This window comes from Vanellus vanellus (assembly GCF_965231255.1).
Source record: "Vanellus vanellus genome assembly, chromosome: Z".
NCBI lineage: Eukaryota > Metazoa > Chordata > Aves > Charadriiformes > Charadriidae > Vanellus > Vanellus vanellus.
This window is the reverse complement of record NC_138908.1, coordinates 16,094,314-16,111,644: the sequence shown is the minus strand read 5'-3', so window position 1 is coordinate 16,111,644 and position 17,331 is coordinate 16,094,314. Positions and strand designations below refer to the sequence as shown.

At 46.0% G+C, this 17,331-nt stretch overlaps 2 protein-coding genes across 2 annotated transcripts in view; one reads left to right on the top strand and one right to left on the bottom strand.

Moving 5' to 3' along the window:
- Nucleotides 1–1,595: 1,595 nt before the first annotated feature.
- Nucleotides 1,596–15,710, bottom strand: TSTD2 (thiosulfate sulfurtransferase like domain containing 2). Its single transcript, XM_082497887.1, has 9 exons — nt 15,528–15,710; nt 15,061–15,383; nt 10,739–10,847; nt 8,935–9,060; nt 6,891–6,996; nt 5,109–5,227; nt 4,299–4,457; nt 3,231–3,369; nt 1,596–1,956 (listed from the first exon to the last, which is right to left on the bottom strand). The coding sequence occupies exons 1-9, from the start codon at nt 15,636–15,638 to the stop codon at nt 1,697–1,699; spliced, it is 1,452 nt and encodes a 483-aa protein (XP_082354013.1). The 5' UTR covers nt 15,639–15,710; the 3' UTR covers nt 1,596–1,696.
- Nucleotides 15,711–15,972: 262 nt separating this feature from the next.
- NCBP1 (nuclear cap binding protein subunit 1) overlaps nt 15,973–17,331 on the top strand; it is a gene marked incomplete at its 5' end in the record, with an annotated part of 30,535 nt that continues 29,176 nt past the window's right edge. The window contains 3 exons of the mRNA XM_082497542.1: nt 15,973–16,080; nt 16,287–16,372; nt 17,124–17,224. Coding sequence (XP_082353668.1) covers nt 16,047–16,080; nt 16,287–16,372; nt 17,124–17,224 — 221 coding nt within the window. The remainder of the gene's footprint in view (nt 16,081–16,286; nt 16,373–17,123; nt 17,225–17,331) is intronic.

Here is a 17,331-nt window from a genome sequence, read left to right as displayed (position 1 = left end):
TGGATTGTGCATAGATTTACTATTAAATACCATCCTAGAAAGATTCCCAAGGGACACATTCATAAGTTTCAGAGTTTTGCTTCATGAAAAGAACAGTCACAAAGACACTTGCTGAACTGTTGATTTCATGGTAGCAATACTGGAAGTAATAAGAAATGCTTGCCATGGCTTTAATGGAACCAATGCCCATGTCTTGAAGTTGCCAGTCAAGCCAACAGTGAGGCCTTGCTGAATCCGTAGCACTGTGGGAGAAAGTTACAATCTATATGAATATAACATTGCCCCAACTGTCATTAAGCAACTGCATAAACCTGAGTAAACTGTTTTCTTGCTTTTAAAATCAGTTGCCAGTAAAAATCCCCAAAAACCCAGTAAGCAATTTTGATTTCCTAATGACTAACTACTATTCAGTACCAAGAATGACAGTAAGTTTCAAAGACATTTTTCAGCCAAGACACATCATCTACACTATTAATAAAACCTTTCTGTACATTCTACAGCATCAGGCACACAAAGCAGCAGGCAGAAAAGCATTTTGAGCTCGTACGCTGTGGATCCCTTCAAATTCAAAAACAATTTCTGTACTAATAGGAGCTGGAAATTGCACAAACATCTCACAGCTTTCAAAAAACTCAACCCATGTTTATAAAGCACAAATGCTTCCCAAATCTTGAATTATTTAACTTGGATAAAGGATCTTCCAATTTCCTTATAGCTGTTGCAGACATTTATGCACACATGTCAGCATCACTTCCAGTGCCATAATGCTGGTATTTTGACAGTCTCTGTGCTCTCCTCTCTGTGTGCCTCGGTTTTAACATGCTTCAAGCTGTCGGATTTTTGTAGTGCAAGCAGAGCTGAGCCCTGGATATTTCATGTACTGACAAGTTGAGGGAAACAACAGTTCCCAGGGAGACAGAGCATTGGAATAAGGATTACTTTTGCTGTTCATCCTACAAGTCCCACACAAGTATGGCGGGGCAGACGGTATCTGTGGGCCTTCGGTCCAGTTACAAGAGGGCTCCTTACACTGCCTTCAGCCAGTTTTACACAGAAGTCAGTGACTTCAGGTAGCTACCCCTTGCTGCTCACTGGTATAAAGCAAGAGATGCAGGCAGGTGGTGTGTACATGGAAAACATCTTCAGCTCTAATCTGGTGACATACCCACACCCAACTGATACATCTATTGTTTTCACACCCTAGCACTGAAGCAAATGCATGATCAATGGAGAGGTCAGACAGATCTATCTCTGTGCAGGAGGAAAAGAATGGAATTGTTCTTATGTCATAGAATCATGGAATCATAGAACGGTTCAGGTTGGAAGGGACCTTAAAGATCATCTACTTCCAACCCCCCTGCCGTGCCAGGGACACCTTGAGTTTCTTTTGAATTGTGAGCAGCTGTGTCCTATCACACATACTCTGCTCCAAAATCCCCATGGTAGAGGCCACACTCCAAGACTGTACTCAGGGAGAGGAATCCTGTAGTGCTGGTGATGGGTCGGGCACTCTGGTAATTTACAGTCAAGTGATGGATGGTTTTCAGGGCATACTGTAGGCTTAAAGGCAGCATATGAACACGACTTTCTAAGCCAACACATTTTCATGATTTCCAAACCTAACTGAATAACAGATAGGGATCTGGTTATAGAAGCCCTTCTCATTAGCATGTGTCAGATTAGCTAATGAAACTGCTTAATCTTTTCCTGCGTCCAGTGTCCTTTGCGAGACATGTTCAATAGGTACCCTTGGCCGATTCCTTGTACATTCACATTCCTCCTTAAGCGTCTGTCCTGAAGCCCTTGAAGTCACTGTGAGCTCTTTCTCTTGACAAACGGGACAGCAAGCAGTAAGACCTTTGTTGCGACAACTTGGACATGTCAGGACAAGCTGCCGGCAGTGCTGGCTGGAACATAGTTTATACTGGTCCCACAGTGTCCCACAGTACCTGCATGCTGGAGGGAGGAGGAAAAGAAAAAGTTAACACCCACATTGCCCCACCTGTCCCTCTTGCAGAGGGTTCACCGTGGCACCAGGGGGGTGCAGTCATTCACTTAAGTGGCTATCTATTGTCTTCGAGGTTTTTAATTCATGCTTTATTCAGCTTGATCTTCTAGAACCTAATTAATTTTTAAACTTCTGATTTTGATGTAAAAAACTTAGGACAGCTGTCTCTCAGGAAAAGGAAAAAGTGCCTACTAGTCCTTCCTCTAGTTCTGATGAGACAGATTTAAAGATTCTTGCTGCCAAGAGAAGAAAGATATACTGGTGGTAATTAAACCAGTATGCAGGAATGTTGCCTGCTGGGGAAAAGGGTGCCATGGGACTTCCTTGCACCTAAAAGCAATGGCTTGTGCAGATGGAGTGTCACTTGCAGTCCTGGTAGACTCCTTCCACAGCATCAGACAGGATTTAACCCTTTAACTGAAAGCTACAGCCCAGTTTAGCTGTACCATCAAGAAGGTGCCTACCCCAGTACTTCCCCTTCAAACTTCTGTAGGGATGCCTCTGATGTATCCAGAGTGTGTTCTGTTTATACACTAAGCCAGGCACCTTCAAGATGTATATGGCAATTGCAGAGGAGGAATATGAGGTTATGCTCAAAAAGTTACCCACTCAGAGAAAAACTAGCACTGCTTCCTAAAGAAGGCTAGAGCCAAATTCCATCTATTTGTTACCTGGCAACTGAGAAGAAGAGAACAGATATTTCATTTGCAATATCTGAAGAGCAACCCCAGCCAGAAGACCAGGCAATGTTCTTAACAACTTCAGCTAGAGGTCACTGAAATTCTACAGGCTACAGAAACTTTTAAAGCATGAAAATAACAAAATGCTGTAGAGCTTAGTGACACCACTCTCGCAGTGCCTGGCAGTCTGCGCTGATGTTCTGTGAGATTATCGGAGCAGAGAACAGCTGACAGCAGTGGTGCTTGACATATATCTCCATAGCTGCAAATGGCTCATAACAGCAGCTGTTCTGTAGGGGATGCTTCCGTTTACTGCTCCAGTTTTAGGGAACTCTGTTTCGTGACCCCTTTTCTCACATTTCTGTTTTATGTATTAAAGCCATAGAATTGATAATTATCATGAAAAATGACAGCACTAAAAGATCAAAGCAAGTATGAGGAAGAACTACACAGACCAGTTTGGCTGCCCCTATCCTGCACATCCCTGTGGAAATGATTGCAATAGCTTCCCAGCCTTCTGCACTTACATTATCTAGTCCTACCTGAGATGATATCTTCATTGGAACAAATGGCGTAACGATCATCAAACACAAACAGCTTCCCCCTGTAGAATCCATCTGGAAACTCTTCCAGGTACTTGTGAATTCCACCTTTTAGCTGGTATACCTCTCTGCACACTGCCTGTTTAAAGCATATTAGCAGAAAAACTGAAGGAGACAGCAGCAGAGGTGGTGTGCCAGAGTTCCCAAAGCAAATTTTGTAAATGCCAGAAGTCAACGAAAAGCAGCATCTTCTCAGTGACCATCAGATGGCACCACGTGCACCCACAACTCTAGGCAGGGCCACCAGGGATTACTGGGCAGCTCCACAATGCTGGCTTGTTGACATGAACCCAAATGTCCATTTAATGTTACAGTCAAAAAAAGGCTGGTAGCCTCCTCAGCTGAGGGAGGTTTGCTTTTGAACATCTGTGAACCGCTATTTATTCTGTTTTTACGTAGTGAGCTGTTACTAGGAGCAGAATTTCTCAGGGTTCACATTGGTGCAGCAGAGAAAAACATCAAAGTTTAAATCTCTGGAGAACATATATGTGTGCTGTTCCCTTGCTCCTTGAGGGAAGGATCCAGGAAAGAGTGGGATGGAAAGCACAATTAGAACAATGCGGCGTGCTGGATTTAATTCCACAACAGTGGGAAATTACTGACTGGCTGATTTTCAGCACTCTGAGATGCTTAATCTGTGTAGTAATGACTACAAAGCATAACCTAGACAGAGCTTGTGGAAACACTGCAGAATGCTCTCAAGCCCACCTAAAATACTGTTACAATGGGCAGGGAAGACTTACCTCTTCTCAGCAAATGGGTTATATAATTATTTTCAGAGAGCAATCACTGCTGTGACACTTGTCCTTGCAGATCATGGTGAGCTGCATTAAACTACCCACGTCCTTGACAGACAGGTTGAGGCAAGTGTGCGTCAAAGACATTTATCGCCCCACCTGCTCATTGAGCAGTTTATGCTCAATAAGAATTTACCAGCAAAAGAAAAGAAAGCTGCCCCTAAAGCAGTCTCAGCTCCCCAACACTTGTGCCCTCAGAATGACATCTCACCTTGCTCCGTAGGTAAGCAGAGCCTCTTTCACACCGAATCCCTCCTGTGCAGTACATCAGGACACGCTTGTCTTTAAAAAGTTCCAGGTTTTCATCTACATAGCTGGGAAAATAGCTGAACTTCCTGATATCTGGAGCCAGACAGCCCTGGAAATGTCCCTGCAATAACAACAGATGGCCATGCGACTGGTTACAAGCAGGCTTACATGGTAAGGTCTGTACCTCAAACTAGAGGAAGTAACAAACCTTTGGGCCAGAACACTCAGCTCACTGCAGCTGCTTGAGGCAGTTCCTCAGCTGCATTTACACATCAAAATACCTGTTAAAATCTGTAAGAGGATTCTGGAAACAGCATGTCTCCTAATCCAAATATAAAAGAGGAAGATAAGCAGAACAGAACTGTCACAGAAGGAGCCACAACAATGCAGGAGGGCTGATGGGTGTGACAGCAAGATGCCCCTATTCTTTTTGACGTATGGGACAAGGCAAAAATGCTGGAAAACATCCTTACAAATTATGCAACTTTTACTTCCAACTATATGGTATTCCCTGCTAATGTTGTATGGACCACTTTGTCTTCTTCCTCCCCCAAGCTGTATAAGCACTTAGCCGGGCAGGATTCATGCTGAGTTGCTGAGCAGGTCCTCTGCTGCTTGTGTCCAATATTAATTACTAAACTGAACTTTGTACATATTACAGTCAAACTGTAATACAGAATCTCTTCTTCCAGTAAAGTTACACCCTCACAATGTGAAATGCTTCCCCCCAGCACTTATAACACACTGCAAGAAGCAGGCAAACAACACTTACTATTTTACTTTCATAGAAGTTCCTACAGTCCAGCAAGATGGTATCACTTTGTCCTTGACTGGCCTGAGACAAATACTGTTCTACTTCTGTATGAAATTCCTGAGGGGATAAATGGATTCCTTTAACAAAAAAAGAAGGGGGGGGAGAAGTGAGAAGCAGAACTACAAAACAATGTTACACATGATCTCGCCGATCCAGGTTCTCCTCAGATTTCCAAACAAAATTTTTTTGTGACAGTTCACAGACTTTTCATCCCAACTCAACCAGCCAAGTTTATCCCCGTTTGGCTTCCTATTGGCAAATGAAAGCAAACATAACACTGTTCCACATGACAAAATAAGCAGCAGACAGGCGCCTGTCTCTATAATCTTTCTTATGTCCCTCTGGCAACTCTTGCAGTTGTAAAAGCAAGAGTGAAAAATGTTTTCCTTCCCTTTGTTCGTCTTTCATCACATTTGGAGGTGCAGAAGCATACAGAAATATATTTTTTTCAATGAAACTCTTCTCTGTTGATAAAAATGGAAAACCTCCATAAGCATGTATTACTTTCAGTACAACTTCAATTTACATAAAGTTTCTCAGCTTTCAGGTTGCACAGGACTTAGGACTCCCAACCTACTGAAACCCAAAAAACCTCCCCCACCAAAATCTATTCTTTATTAAAAAAATAACCCTACAGGCAACCTGCCAGAGTAATGGGAACCATCTCCATAAAATGCTGTAAAATAGGAGGAAAAAAGAAATAAAGATCCAAACATACACCCACAAACTGCTAAAAAATGGGGAAAAAAAATAATCCTCTGCCAAAACCACAAAAAGATGCTGTAGAAATTTACCACCAACAAAACCTCTTGGTGCAAAAAAAAAAGCCCAAAACTGCTCTGTTAATTGCTATTCGCTGTGCTCCTGCTTTCCACCTACATAAGTGTCCTAATAGCAGATGCATAGCCAGTAACATCTTATTGGGCATAATCCATACTAAGCAGCTACAGGTAGCAGAAAACAAATGTAGCCTGTGTTACATCATGCGAGGAGGGGCATGATGCAGAACTTGGCTCTGCTTTCATATAAATGGCAGGAGCATGGCTGTTAACTTCAACACAATTAAAGCCAAGTCATCAGTCCCTAACATAGGAACATGTATATACTCAACTGTAAGCTTCAGTGGGATTCTAGCATTTTCTTAAAAAAACTCACTGTCAGCATCCACAGCACCAGAGTCCACTGGATCCACAAGAAGACTCCATGGAAAGCTTTTTCTATACAGCTTGGTTCTTACTGCAAGCTAACCACAACGAGAGCGCATTAGAGCTCTTTATACGGTATAATTTCTGAGCAGTCTCAAGAACCTACAGAATATTTAGAACAAGTATGAACATATTCATGCATTGAAATGTCTTTCCTCACCAACTTACATAGTTTCACCTTGCATCTGCCTTTAGCAGATGTTCAATGACTTATACCCTGACTAAAGCACAATGTGTGTCCCTACCCCAAAACCAGGTGACTGCTTGATGTCATTTGAACTGTTACTGTTTCCCACAGATCAGAAAGTTAATTGTGAAGTTTTCTGAGGCAGCTAAACACTTAACAAACCAAAACCTGGGCTATCAAATTCCCTGCACCAGTAACTTTTGACTTTCAATAAGAAATCAATTTCTGTATTTACTTATCCTGTGTCCTGGCCACTGTGCAGAAGGAAATGTTTTTCATGAGAATACTTTATTCTTCACTTACTTCTCACTTGGGTGAGAGACTTTATTTTTCATTAAATCAACTTACCAGTTTCTTTATAAGACACTATCTTTGGATCAATGCCCATAGGTACAATTTCTTTGAATACTCCAACTCGAAGGTCTGGGAAACAGTGAGATCCTCCTGCACTGCTCTAGGAAATTAAACACAAAAATAATCCACCAAAATTTGCCAGGTGTCAAGATTAAAATTACCCATTCACTTTCATTTCTACAAGTCACTAGAATATGAAAGTGTCTCAATAGCTGAGGGAAAGAAATGTCTCTCCCACTGAAATCCACACTCTCAATCCTCAGGCTTAGGCAGTGGACCCCTACTGTGACCTGGCAGACAGATACCTTAGGATCAATGACTACTCTGCTGGTGAGACAGGCACCATTTGGTGTGAAGTGCGAGTCACCAAGGAGCTGGAAGGAGAAGAGATATTAGTCAGAAACGTCACCAGCACCTATCATGAGAAAGTCGAGGCCCCTGCAGAGCATGCTGACCCTGACAGGAATATTAAATAACCTTGTTCAGTAATGGATCATGTTGACAGCTCTGGGCCTTGCAGTTCTTTTCAGCCCCTCTGACCCCTAACACAAGCACAGCTGGGCATCCCGTCACAAGATGTGCAATGAGAACTGCAGTGGTTCATGGGCGTGAAAGAGACATATGGGACGTCAGCCAGGCTCAAGACCTGTTAGTGGAGTCTGACACTGCCTGCCTGCCCCCGCCAAAATCAAGCACAGGATTTTCCCTTTAGAGGTCCTGGGAAGCTCTTTTTGGTAGGCACCCGCACTGCAGGCAACAGCAATTTGGAATTTCTGCAGGGCTGAGCCTCAAACAGGCTTAGGCATCATCAAGCATATAAACACTCAAACAAAAGTGCAGTGCTCTGCCGCACTGTCCCAGCTATCACAGAAATTGTCTGTAGCAACCACAGTGGCCACTAAGTATTTTGCCCCAAACACAATTTTCACTCCTTTATGCCTGTGTCTTCATGGCACAGGGACCTGAAATCCCCCCTTACTTGGGTATATAGTGTGCAGAGGAACTGTGAGACAGACAAGCCATCGTGTACTAATGCATGAGTGTCAATGCCCAGAGAGATCATGCAGGGTTGGAGGTTTTGCCAAGGTCAAGGTAAAATTCCATCCCTGTTTTGTTTTTGCATCTACACATCACTGTAACTTAACAGGTCACATCTACCCTTGAAAATCAGCCAAGCAGAACAGACAGTTAAAAAGCTAAGACTGAATCAGCACTGCAGCTCGACATGGGATTTGAGTTTCTCTGACTCTCTTTGATCTAGTTAGTTATGGTAAACAAAATAGTACTCCCTGCGAACAAAATTGTGTGGAAAAGAACAACGCTAAAAAAAAGCAGCAGTTTTCCTTCCTCACGGAGGAAGCAATACCTACAGTGCTAGGGCAGCAAAAGCCTACCAGAATGCCATATGGTGCCAGCCACAGCTGCTATCACCATCTGAAGACAGCAATCAGCACATATGCCTAGGCTCAAGCACAAGTTGGCACCTCACTCTCCCTCCAGTCAGGCACTAACTGGAGTAGGGAGAAACTTTGTGCCTCTGCCTATTTCCTCTAGCAGACATCCAATTCATGGAACTGCCAGTGCACCTATATGGACACCAAAGCCTGCATGAACCTAAACCAGTAAGCTTCTAGGTGAGGATCTCAAATTGGGGTGAAGAAAGTGTAGGAATACTTTGCTTGGGTAAGTGTATGTTGTAATGCCTCAGTTTTAGCAGTCAAGTTGAAGTAAATGCTTGTTGAAGAATGGGGCTGAAGCACACTCCTTCATTCACCTGTATGGGGGGCTTTGCAGCTGCATCCGTAGCTGCCAAAGCTTGTAGCAGCTTCTATCAATGCTCATGATAACTGCTACTGCTGGTAAAAAACAGCAGAGATCTCTAAACAAAGTAAAGTTAGGAACCCTTGGCTTAGATCAGTGCTGGGAAAGCAGAACTGCTACAGCAGAAGTAGTACTATCATGAAGCAATGTGCTTCCTTCTCAAAAAGTAAACAACCTGAATTAACAGTGTCTGCGTAGAAATTATTTTTTTTCATACCTTGAAATCCTCTTGAGACAAAATATCTTTGAACAGAGGCTGGGAAAGCATAACTTCAATGTAGAGGTTGGTAGCTACTTTGCTTCCACCAACTGTCCCATTAATCCCTTCTGAAGCAACTCGTACCTAGAAGGCAAGAGGAGAAGCTGCGGCTAAGGCTTAGTAACAGCAAAACCAGATCAGTGAAATTAGCAAAATAGGACTGGGTGACAAAGGGCAGACAGAGAAGTATGTCCAAAAAAGAGACTACTGAGGAAGGAAGGAAAAGATGGTTACACTGAAGTTGAACATAAAAAAGACAGTAAATAAATTAGGAATAAAACCCCAGTAATCACTTTTGAGCCATTTTAAAAGAATGACATCAGGACAGTCAGGAAAGTTTGTGCAATAAAGAGAGAAATGCTAACTGGCTAACAGGCAAATCCTGCAGTCAGCACTAAAATTCCTACTGGAAGTCTGCCTCAGGAAGAACAATGGGATTGTGCCCAATGACTCAGACAGCTAAAAGGAAAATGTGAATATGCATAATATTGCATGTAATAAATTTCAGTATGAGTCATTTTATTTCCGGCACTGACGAGCGAACAAAAACTCTGAAGGGGTGAAAAATTTTTTAGAAAAAGATTGAATATAAGAGGCAAGGAAAAAAACAACTGGTTGAGAAGGCAAATGCTGTACCTGTCTTGCAGATGACAAAAAAAAAAAAAAAAAAAGGCAAAAAACCAACCACCAGACAAGACAGCTGAGTAAAAAATCCATGAAGTGAATGTGTCAGGACATTTCACCCTCAGACCTGTGCTGATGTAGAACAGGGAAGGCACCTACCACTGGCAGAGAAAGAGAAGCTACTTAGGAAGACAAGTCAAAGATAAAAGTAGTCTCCTGCTCTGAGCTGACCTATTGAAAAATCCTTCTCCCCTCAGATAGCCTAGAACACCAGTTTAATGAGTCTAAAATTCACCTTTGCCCACAGCCTCAATTGGCCAGCTAGATGAGCCAACTCACCTCCTTAGTCTAGTCTGCCAGGAATTAAAAGAACAAAAACTCTGTGCAGGAATGAGCACTGCTATCCTGTGGTATGGTCTAAGCTGTCAGTTGCTCCCGACAGTATGGATTACAGATCAGTGTAGGGATTCTGACTGGAAGACCATTACGCATTGAGGAGTTAGTGATACACGTTAACAGTTTACTGGAGCAAGCCCAGACCCATGCTGCACAGTGCTGCACCTCCAACTTGGCCTTCAGGCTGTGCTGTGCTGCACATACCCTTCAGCTGCGGGATAAACTCAGCCTGATAATCCTAACAGAGATGCCTGCATGGAGCTCACTGTTGATACCAGTGATTATGCCACCTGTGTGTCCTTGCCTTTAACTAAAAGTGCATCAAGCAGTTCTCATGTCAACATCCTTTCTATTTGACAGCAGGAGTGATGAAAAAACTTGTCCTGTACAAAACCATCTGTAACAGTTCAAATGATGGAAATGGGGTAACTCTTGCAAGGACGGGGTTTGCACAGTGTGCTGCATGTGGATCAGAGGCTCACTCAATGCTGCACAACTCACGGTTCCCAGCATCGAAAGTGATAAAATATTATCCACATTATTTTCTTTTTCTTTATAGTGTTAGCTCTTTAATAGCATTTTAAATGATACTGTACGGAGTCTAAATGCCTTTCTTAATGGGATCACAACAGACTAGCACCTTCTGGTGCAAAACACTTGGTTCTCCACATGCCCCATCGTCCTCCACTAAGCAAAGAAGATGCTTTTCTGTTAAGAATACATTCATTGCCTAAAACCTTACCTTGCCAGTGAGATGCAGATGCTGGCACAGAGCCTTTTGCCAAGCACAGAGTTTCTCTGGATCCTTCACCTCACAGTAACAGTAATACAGAAGTACTTCTCCCACCTTGCTGTCCATAGCATGGCAAAGATGAACAAATAGGAAAAAGATGTTAAGGTTGAAAGCACAAAAATATACTATTGTATTAACCCTTCAAAAAGCAGATGATTTTCTTCTGGCAGATGTGGGGAGAACAAAACAAAACACCACCACAAACTTTGGAGGAGTTGGCACTGATGGGCTTGTTTCCAAGACAGAGAAATATTAACTAAACCAAGCTCCCACGTTACTAGTTCTCAGGACTGGTTACAAAATGAACTCATCTGTGCTGCATGGGACATCTCTGCCAGTGGCCTACTGTGTGCTCTACTCAAGTTTCTCTCAACACACAAGAACTCCTGTTCTGTGCACATAACTGTCCCATTAAGTGCTTAATTTGACAAACACGCACACTGAAAATCCAAGTGCTTAGCTATCTAAATGTAAAAAGCCAAAATTTTCAGTGAGATCGTGTGCGCCGGCATTCTGAGCAGCACAAGCCAAACCCTCTCACAGTCTGAAACATTTTCATATACCCACATATTCATAACTAATCAGCCCTTAAAGTACTTAAACAAGCTGAGAAAAGGGACCTCTGCAGAGCATACCCTGTTGTTCTGCTCTTTTCTATTATGGTCCTTCCTTATTTATAGATCTAAGTCTTCAAGAACCTGATGAGATTCATCCAAGGGTCCTGAGTGAACTAGCAGATGAAGTTGCTAAGCCCCTAGCCTTATTTGAAAAGTTGTGGCAGACTGGTGAAGTTCCCACTAACTAGAAAAGGGGAAACATAGCCCCCATTTTTAAAATGGGATAAAAGGAAGAGCTGGGGAACTACAGGCTGGTCAGTCTCACATCAGTGCCCCACAAGATCATGGAGCAGACCCTCCTGGAAACTCTGCTAAGGCACACGGAAAATGAGGTGATTGGTGACAGTCAACATAGCTTCACTAAGGGCAAATTGTGCCTGACAAATCTGGTGGCCTTCTACGACAGGGTTACAGCATTGGTGGATTAGGGAAGAAAGACTGACGTTACCTACCTGGACTTGTGCAAAGCATTTGATACTGTCCCCTACATCGTTGTCTTTAAAATGGAGAGACATAGATTTGACGGATGGATGAATTGGTGGATAAGGAATTGGCTGGATTAAACAATTGAGACCAACAGCTCAATGCTCAGGTAACAAGTGGTGTCCCTCAAGGGTCCCTATTGGGACCAGTATTATTTAACACCTTTGTCGGCAACATGGACAGTGGGATTGAGTGCACTCTCAGCAAGTTTGTCAGTAACACTAAGCTGTGTGGTGCAGTCAACATGCTGGAGGGAAGAGATGCCATCCAGACAGACCTGGACAGGCTGGAGAGGTGGACCTATGCAAACCTCATGAAGTTTAAGCAGGCTAAGTGGAAGGCCTTACACGTGGATTGGGGCAATCCCAAAGACAAATACAGGCTGGGTGATGAGTGGATTGAGAGCAGCCCTGAGGAGAAAGACTTGGGGGTGTTGGTAGGTGAAAAGCTGGACATGACCTGGCAATACATTCTCACAGCACACAAAGCCGACCATATCATGGGCTGCATCAAAAGAAGCACGGCCAGCAGGTTGAGGGAGGTGATTCTGCCTCTCTGCTCTGCTCTGGTGAGACCCCACATGGAGCATTGTGTCCAGCTCTGGAGTCCCCAGCAAAGGAAAGACATGGACCTGTTGGAGCAGGTCCAGAGGAGCGCCACAAAAATTATGAGAGGTCTGGAGCTCCTCTGCTGCGAGGACAGGCTGAGAGAGTTGGTCTTGTTCAGCCTGAAGAAGAGAAGACTCTGGGAAGACCTTACCAGCAGCCTTCCAGTACTTAAAAGGGGCTACAGGAAAGATAGGGAGGGACTCTATCAGAGAGTGTAATGATAGAGTGAGGGGTGACAGTTGGTCCTGGTTTGAGGTAAAAAAGGACCAATTTTGTCCAGTAACTTTACTTTCTAGCTAGGCCTCTTCTAACTACTGAAATTAACAGCATACTGTGCAGATGCTGTTCGCTCTCAGAGTGATAAGACCTATGTTTATAGCTGATGCCCAGGCATGGTATGTGCTTGTACTTATTGCTATAACACCCAAGGCCGGATAACTTGGTGATTTGTCCCACTGGAGGGTCAGAAGCCAAAAAGCACAGAGGGGTCCCACCTGCAGGGAGGAGCAGACAGGAAAGGTGACCCAAAACTGACCAACGGTGTATTCCATCCCATCTGCCTCATGCTCACTGTAAAAGCTGAGGGATCAAAGGGTCATCCCTCGTTCTTCAATAGCTGGCGTCCGAGGGTGACTCTCTCTGTTCATCTGCCTTTGATCCCAATCCTGAATCCAGATCTAGAATCCAGTTCCCATCCATCACCGAGTCCAGTCTGGGACCTCCCCAGTGCCAGCTGGTGACATGACTGTCATCCTGAGAGCTTGATATGGTTTTGTAGATATTTAATTATTTACTTTTTATTTTATTATTAATATTTCATTAAAGTAGTTTAGTTCCTTCTAAACTCATAAGTCTTTTTCCCTCTCCTGCCTCTTTCTTTGAAGAGAGGTAGAGGGGAGCACCTGTCGCTCGCCCAGTAGCCAGTTTGGCCTAAACCATGACAGATTAGTTGGTGCCCAACATGGGGCACCAGCAGGGCTTGACCAGAGCTGTGAGATATTGCCTGAATAGTTTGAATTCCAGCTTGCTCAGAGATTAGAACAGACAGCTCACATCATGTCATTCTTAAACGAAATGTTACATCATGCCTTTAGAGAGATTTGTTTGCACTTAATTGAGTCAGCTCTCTTTAACCTGCCAAACGTGTTGCATAGTTTACTTACTTTTTGTGTTTTTATGTGACAGTTTAAATGTGCTGTTTTGGTGTGGTTCACAATTCAGATGTATAATATGATTAGCTGGATAACGGCTCTACCTGCATATCTTGGGTATCATGTGATGGATTCTATTACTACTTACACTTTCGGTTTTACCTGGGACAAGTTTACTTCACCCTTTGATGCTTATACCAAAGTGACACCAACAGAGCTAGGGGATGGAAACCTCTCAGATTATGATAAGGACTGTTACATTTTTAAGATCGTTTTTGTTGGTGGTGTTCCTGAATGTGTGGCAGGGGTGGTTTCTTATGAAACATCAGTGCAGGAGTAGCTATAGGGTAACGCGCACTGCTGCCACTCAAAACCCAGGAGCCGCTCCTCAGCCTGTAGTGGCGCCAGCCACGCCACCACTTGTCCCAGCAAAAGCCGTTCCCCCACCTGCACCATCCACTCCGCAGCCCACAGTGAAAGCCACATCATCACCATCTGCACCAGCACCAGCTGCCCCCTGACACTGTAGCAGCACAGACCCTGCTGCTGCCCGTCCTGGCAAAAGTTACTCCAGCCTCGACAACAAGGAGAGGAGTAAGCTGAGACAGTTGGGGTTGTTCTGCCTGGAGAAGAGAAGGCTCTGCGGAGACCTTACATCAGCCTTCCAGAACTTAAAGGGGGGGCTACATGAAAGATAGGGAGGAACTATAAGACAGTGTAATGATAGGATGAGGGGTGACAGTTTCAAACTGAAAAAGGGTAGATTTAAGTTAGATATTAGGCAGAAATTCTTTACTGTGAAGGTGGTGAGACACTGGAACAGGTTGCCCATGCAAGTTGTGGGTGTGCCCTCCCTGGAGGTGTTAAAGGCCAGGTTGGATGGGGCTTTGAGCAACCTGGGAGGGGGAGGGGTCCCTGCCTGTGGCAGGGGGGTTGGAACTAGATGATCTTTAAGGTCCCTTCCAAACCAAACCATCCTATGATTCTATGAAGTAAAATCTGCACAGGTTTGCTTTAACAACGCAGGAAGATACAGGTCTGATAGTTCAATCCTCCAAAGTTCCCACCTTTACCATCAAAAGAATGCAGCACATCTACTTCTGTATCAGTACAGTGGAAATGTGCATGTGTTGTACAGGCATGAGCAGCTGTAAAAGGAATTCAAATAAATCAAGTGACTCCTAGAGTCACCTACCATATTGATCTATAGAAGTATCTCAGGAAAGTATCTGAAGCATCTGAAGATCTAAAGGAATATCAGGGAAGACTCTTTCTATATCTTAAAGTGCCACTTGACTGAACTTCATAAAAACAAAAAGCAGTACTGCCAGAAAATCATGTAAAGTGTAAGCAGGCCAACACCCCACTCCTGGCCAGTACCGGTCCTCCAAGCCGCTGACAGACTTTCTTACCTTGTCAGATCATCATAACTAATGTGGCTTGTATCTGGGAGCACACAGGAGATCTCAGGAGTGCTACAAGAGTGCCCGTTTAGCCCATCTGCATTGCCCGCAGGCGTCGGGCCGCTCGAGGGGCTGACTTCGGCAGCTGCCTGCTCTGCAGTCGGCTCTACCTGCTGCCCGATGTCTCCGCCGTGCTGCAGAGCCACATGCCGGTGAATGCCGGACAGCTCTTCAAACGCCTGCCGGCAGCACCGCCACCGAACTCCCTCTCCGCCGGCGGCACACCGGGCTGCGGCCGGCACCTCCTTTGCTTTGACGAACAGGGAAAAGGCCTGAAACGCACCACAAGTGCCGCCCGTTACCAGCGCTCCCGCTGCCGCCCGGGACCCCCCACCGCCCCGGCGAGCGCCGCCCCCCCGTTTCCCCCCTCTCGACCCTCACACCCGGGCGGGCCGGGACGCCCGGCACCGACCCACCTTCCGGCGGGCCAAGGCGCGCTGCTTCCTGGCGGCCACCGCCTCCGCCTCGGCCCCGACGTTGCCCCGCGGCGACACCGGGCCGGGCGGCGGTGCCTCGCCCGGCACCATCTCCGCCTCAGGCGGCCGGCGAGGGCGGAGCGGGGCAGGGCCCCGTCGCCCGGGAAACGCACGGTTTCCTCTTTCGCTCCGCTCCCTCCCCGCCACCCGGCCCCGCTGCCCCGGAAGTTCTCCGGGCCGGCGCGCTCATCATAGAGCGGTGAGCAGAGAGGCGCCGCTCTGCGTGCCCTTTGCCCCGGAAGCAGAGGTGCGGCGAGCCGGAAGCGGGTGGTGGAAGAACCGCGCTCCCCTCTGGCCCGCGCGAAGCGGCTCGGCTCGGCTCGGCTCGGCACGGCACGGCACGGCACGGCACGGCACGGCACGGCACTGCTGCCGCTCCCTGCCGCTCCCCGCCGCTCCCCTCCGCTCCTCGCCGCTCCGCACCCTTCCCCTCCCCTCCCCTCCCCGCCGTCTTCCACCATGTCGCGGCGGCGGCACAGCGACGACAGCGACGGTGAGCGCCGAGGTATCCTCCTTCCCCCGCCCCCCCCCCTCCCCCCCCGCTCCCGCCCGCCCCACCGGGGTGCCGGGGGCGGTGCAGGCCGGGCCGGGCGGGCCAGACTGGACCGTCCCGCCGCGGGAAGGGTGATTGGGCGGGATGGAGGACGGGCGGGGCGGGGGCTCTCCAGCGGTAACGGTGTGCTTGGTATGCTGGAGCAGGGCAGCCCCACAAGAGGAGGAGGACGTCCGAGCCGTCGGAGATCGAGGAGAGGCTCGAGTCGCTCATCTGCAGGGTGGGAGAGAAGGTAAGCAGGCGGGCCGCCTCACGGCCGGGGCGGCAGCTCCAGAAAGTCGAAATGGGTTTTCTTCCCCCCTTGTGTGTGTTAGTGGTTCGTCTGTAGTAACCACCGAAAAGGAAAAAGATTTTTTGTTTTCTGTGAAATAGTTGGAAAGTTGACAGCTTTTGGAAATCCACGTGGCTAGAACGAGCAAGTGCTTAAACAGTACTGTTGTATCTTCCAAACAATGATAAGCAGCCAGCGAGTTGTTGAGTAGTTATCATTTTGCATCTGCAGATGTTGTTGCTGGTTCGTCTGCCAAGGACATGGAGCAATTAACATAGTTTGCCTGGGGCACAAGTCCTGAAAGGATTTGAGGCTAAGAGAAAGGGGGGTGAAAGGGTAAGGACAAAATGATGGTACATTGAAAAACAAGTTGCAAAGGTGTTTAGTTTCTTGCTGTATCGTTAATCAGGGCTCAGCTGCCTTACCAAGATGTCCCTGAGGCAGTGTTAGATCTTGCAACCCAGGGGAGCACTGGAGTTTCTTGTGGGGGAGGTGGGTGATCAGGTGCAGCCCTTCTGAGGATTAGCTGCCCCTTCTTTCAGGAAAGTGAGAGTGGTTCTTTATCACTAATGGAGCTGAATCATTACTCTAAAAAAGGAGGTGACATAAAAGGATGCTCTTGCCCAACTTCCTTGTCTTCCACCTGAGAGTCAGGGGCTGGTCCGTATTGCTGGGTTGATGATGAACCTTTTTTTTATATTTTTTATTTTAGAGTAATTCGTCTTTGGAGAGCAACTTGGAGGGCCTAGCTGGTGTTTTGGAAGCTGATCTGCCAAATTACAAAAGCAAGATACTAAGAATACTATGTACTGTGTACGTATGCAGGAGATCTCGGAATCTGGGAAGTGCTTTCTTCTCTGTGCATAAGTTTAAATGTTTAAGGTAGTTTAAATGCCAAGGGTGTCTTTAATTCCTGAGTG

Coding starts and splice junctions, on each gene's coding strand:
- TSTD2 (XM_082497887.1), bottom strand. CDS start 15,638: ATGGTGCCGGGCGAGGCACCGCCGCCCGGCCCGGTGTCGCCGCGGGGC. Junction 4,458..5,108: donor ACTTCTATGAAAGTAAAATA/GTAAGTGTTGTT, acceptor TTGTTATTGCAG/GGACATTTCCAGGGCTGTCT. Junction 1,957..3,230: donor CAATGAAGATATCATCTCAG/GTAGGACTAGAT, acceptor TCCTCCCTCCAG/CATGCAGGTACTGTGGGACA.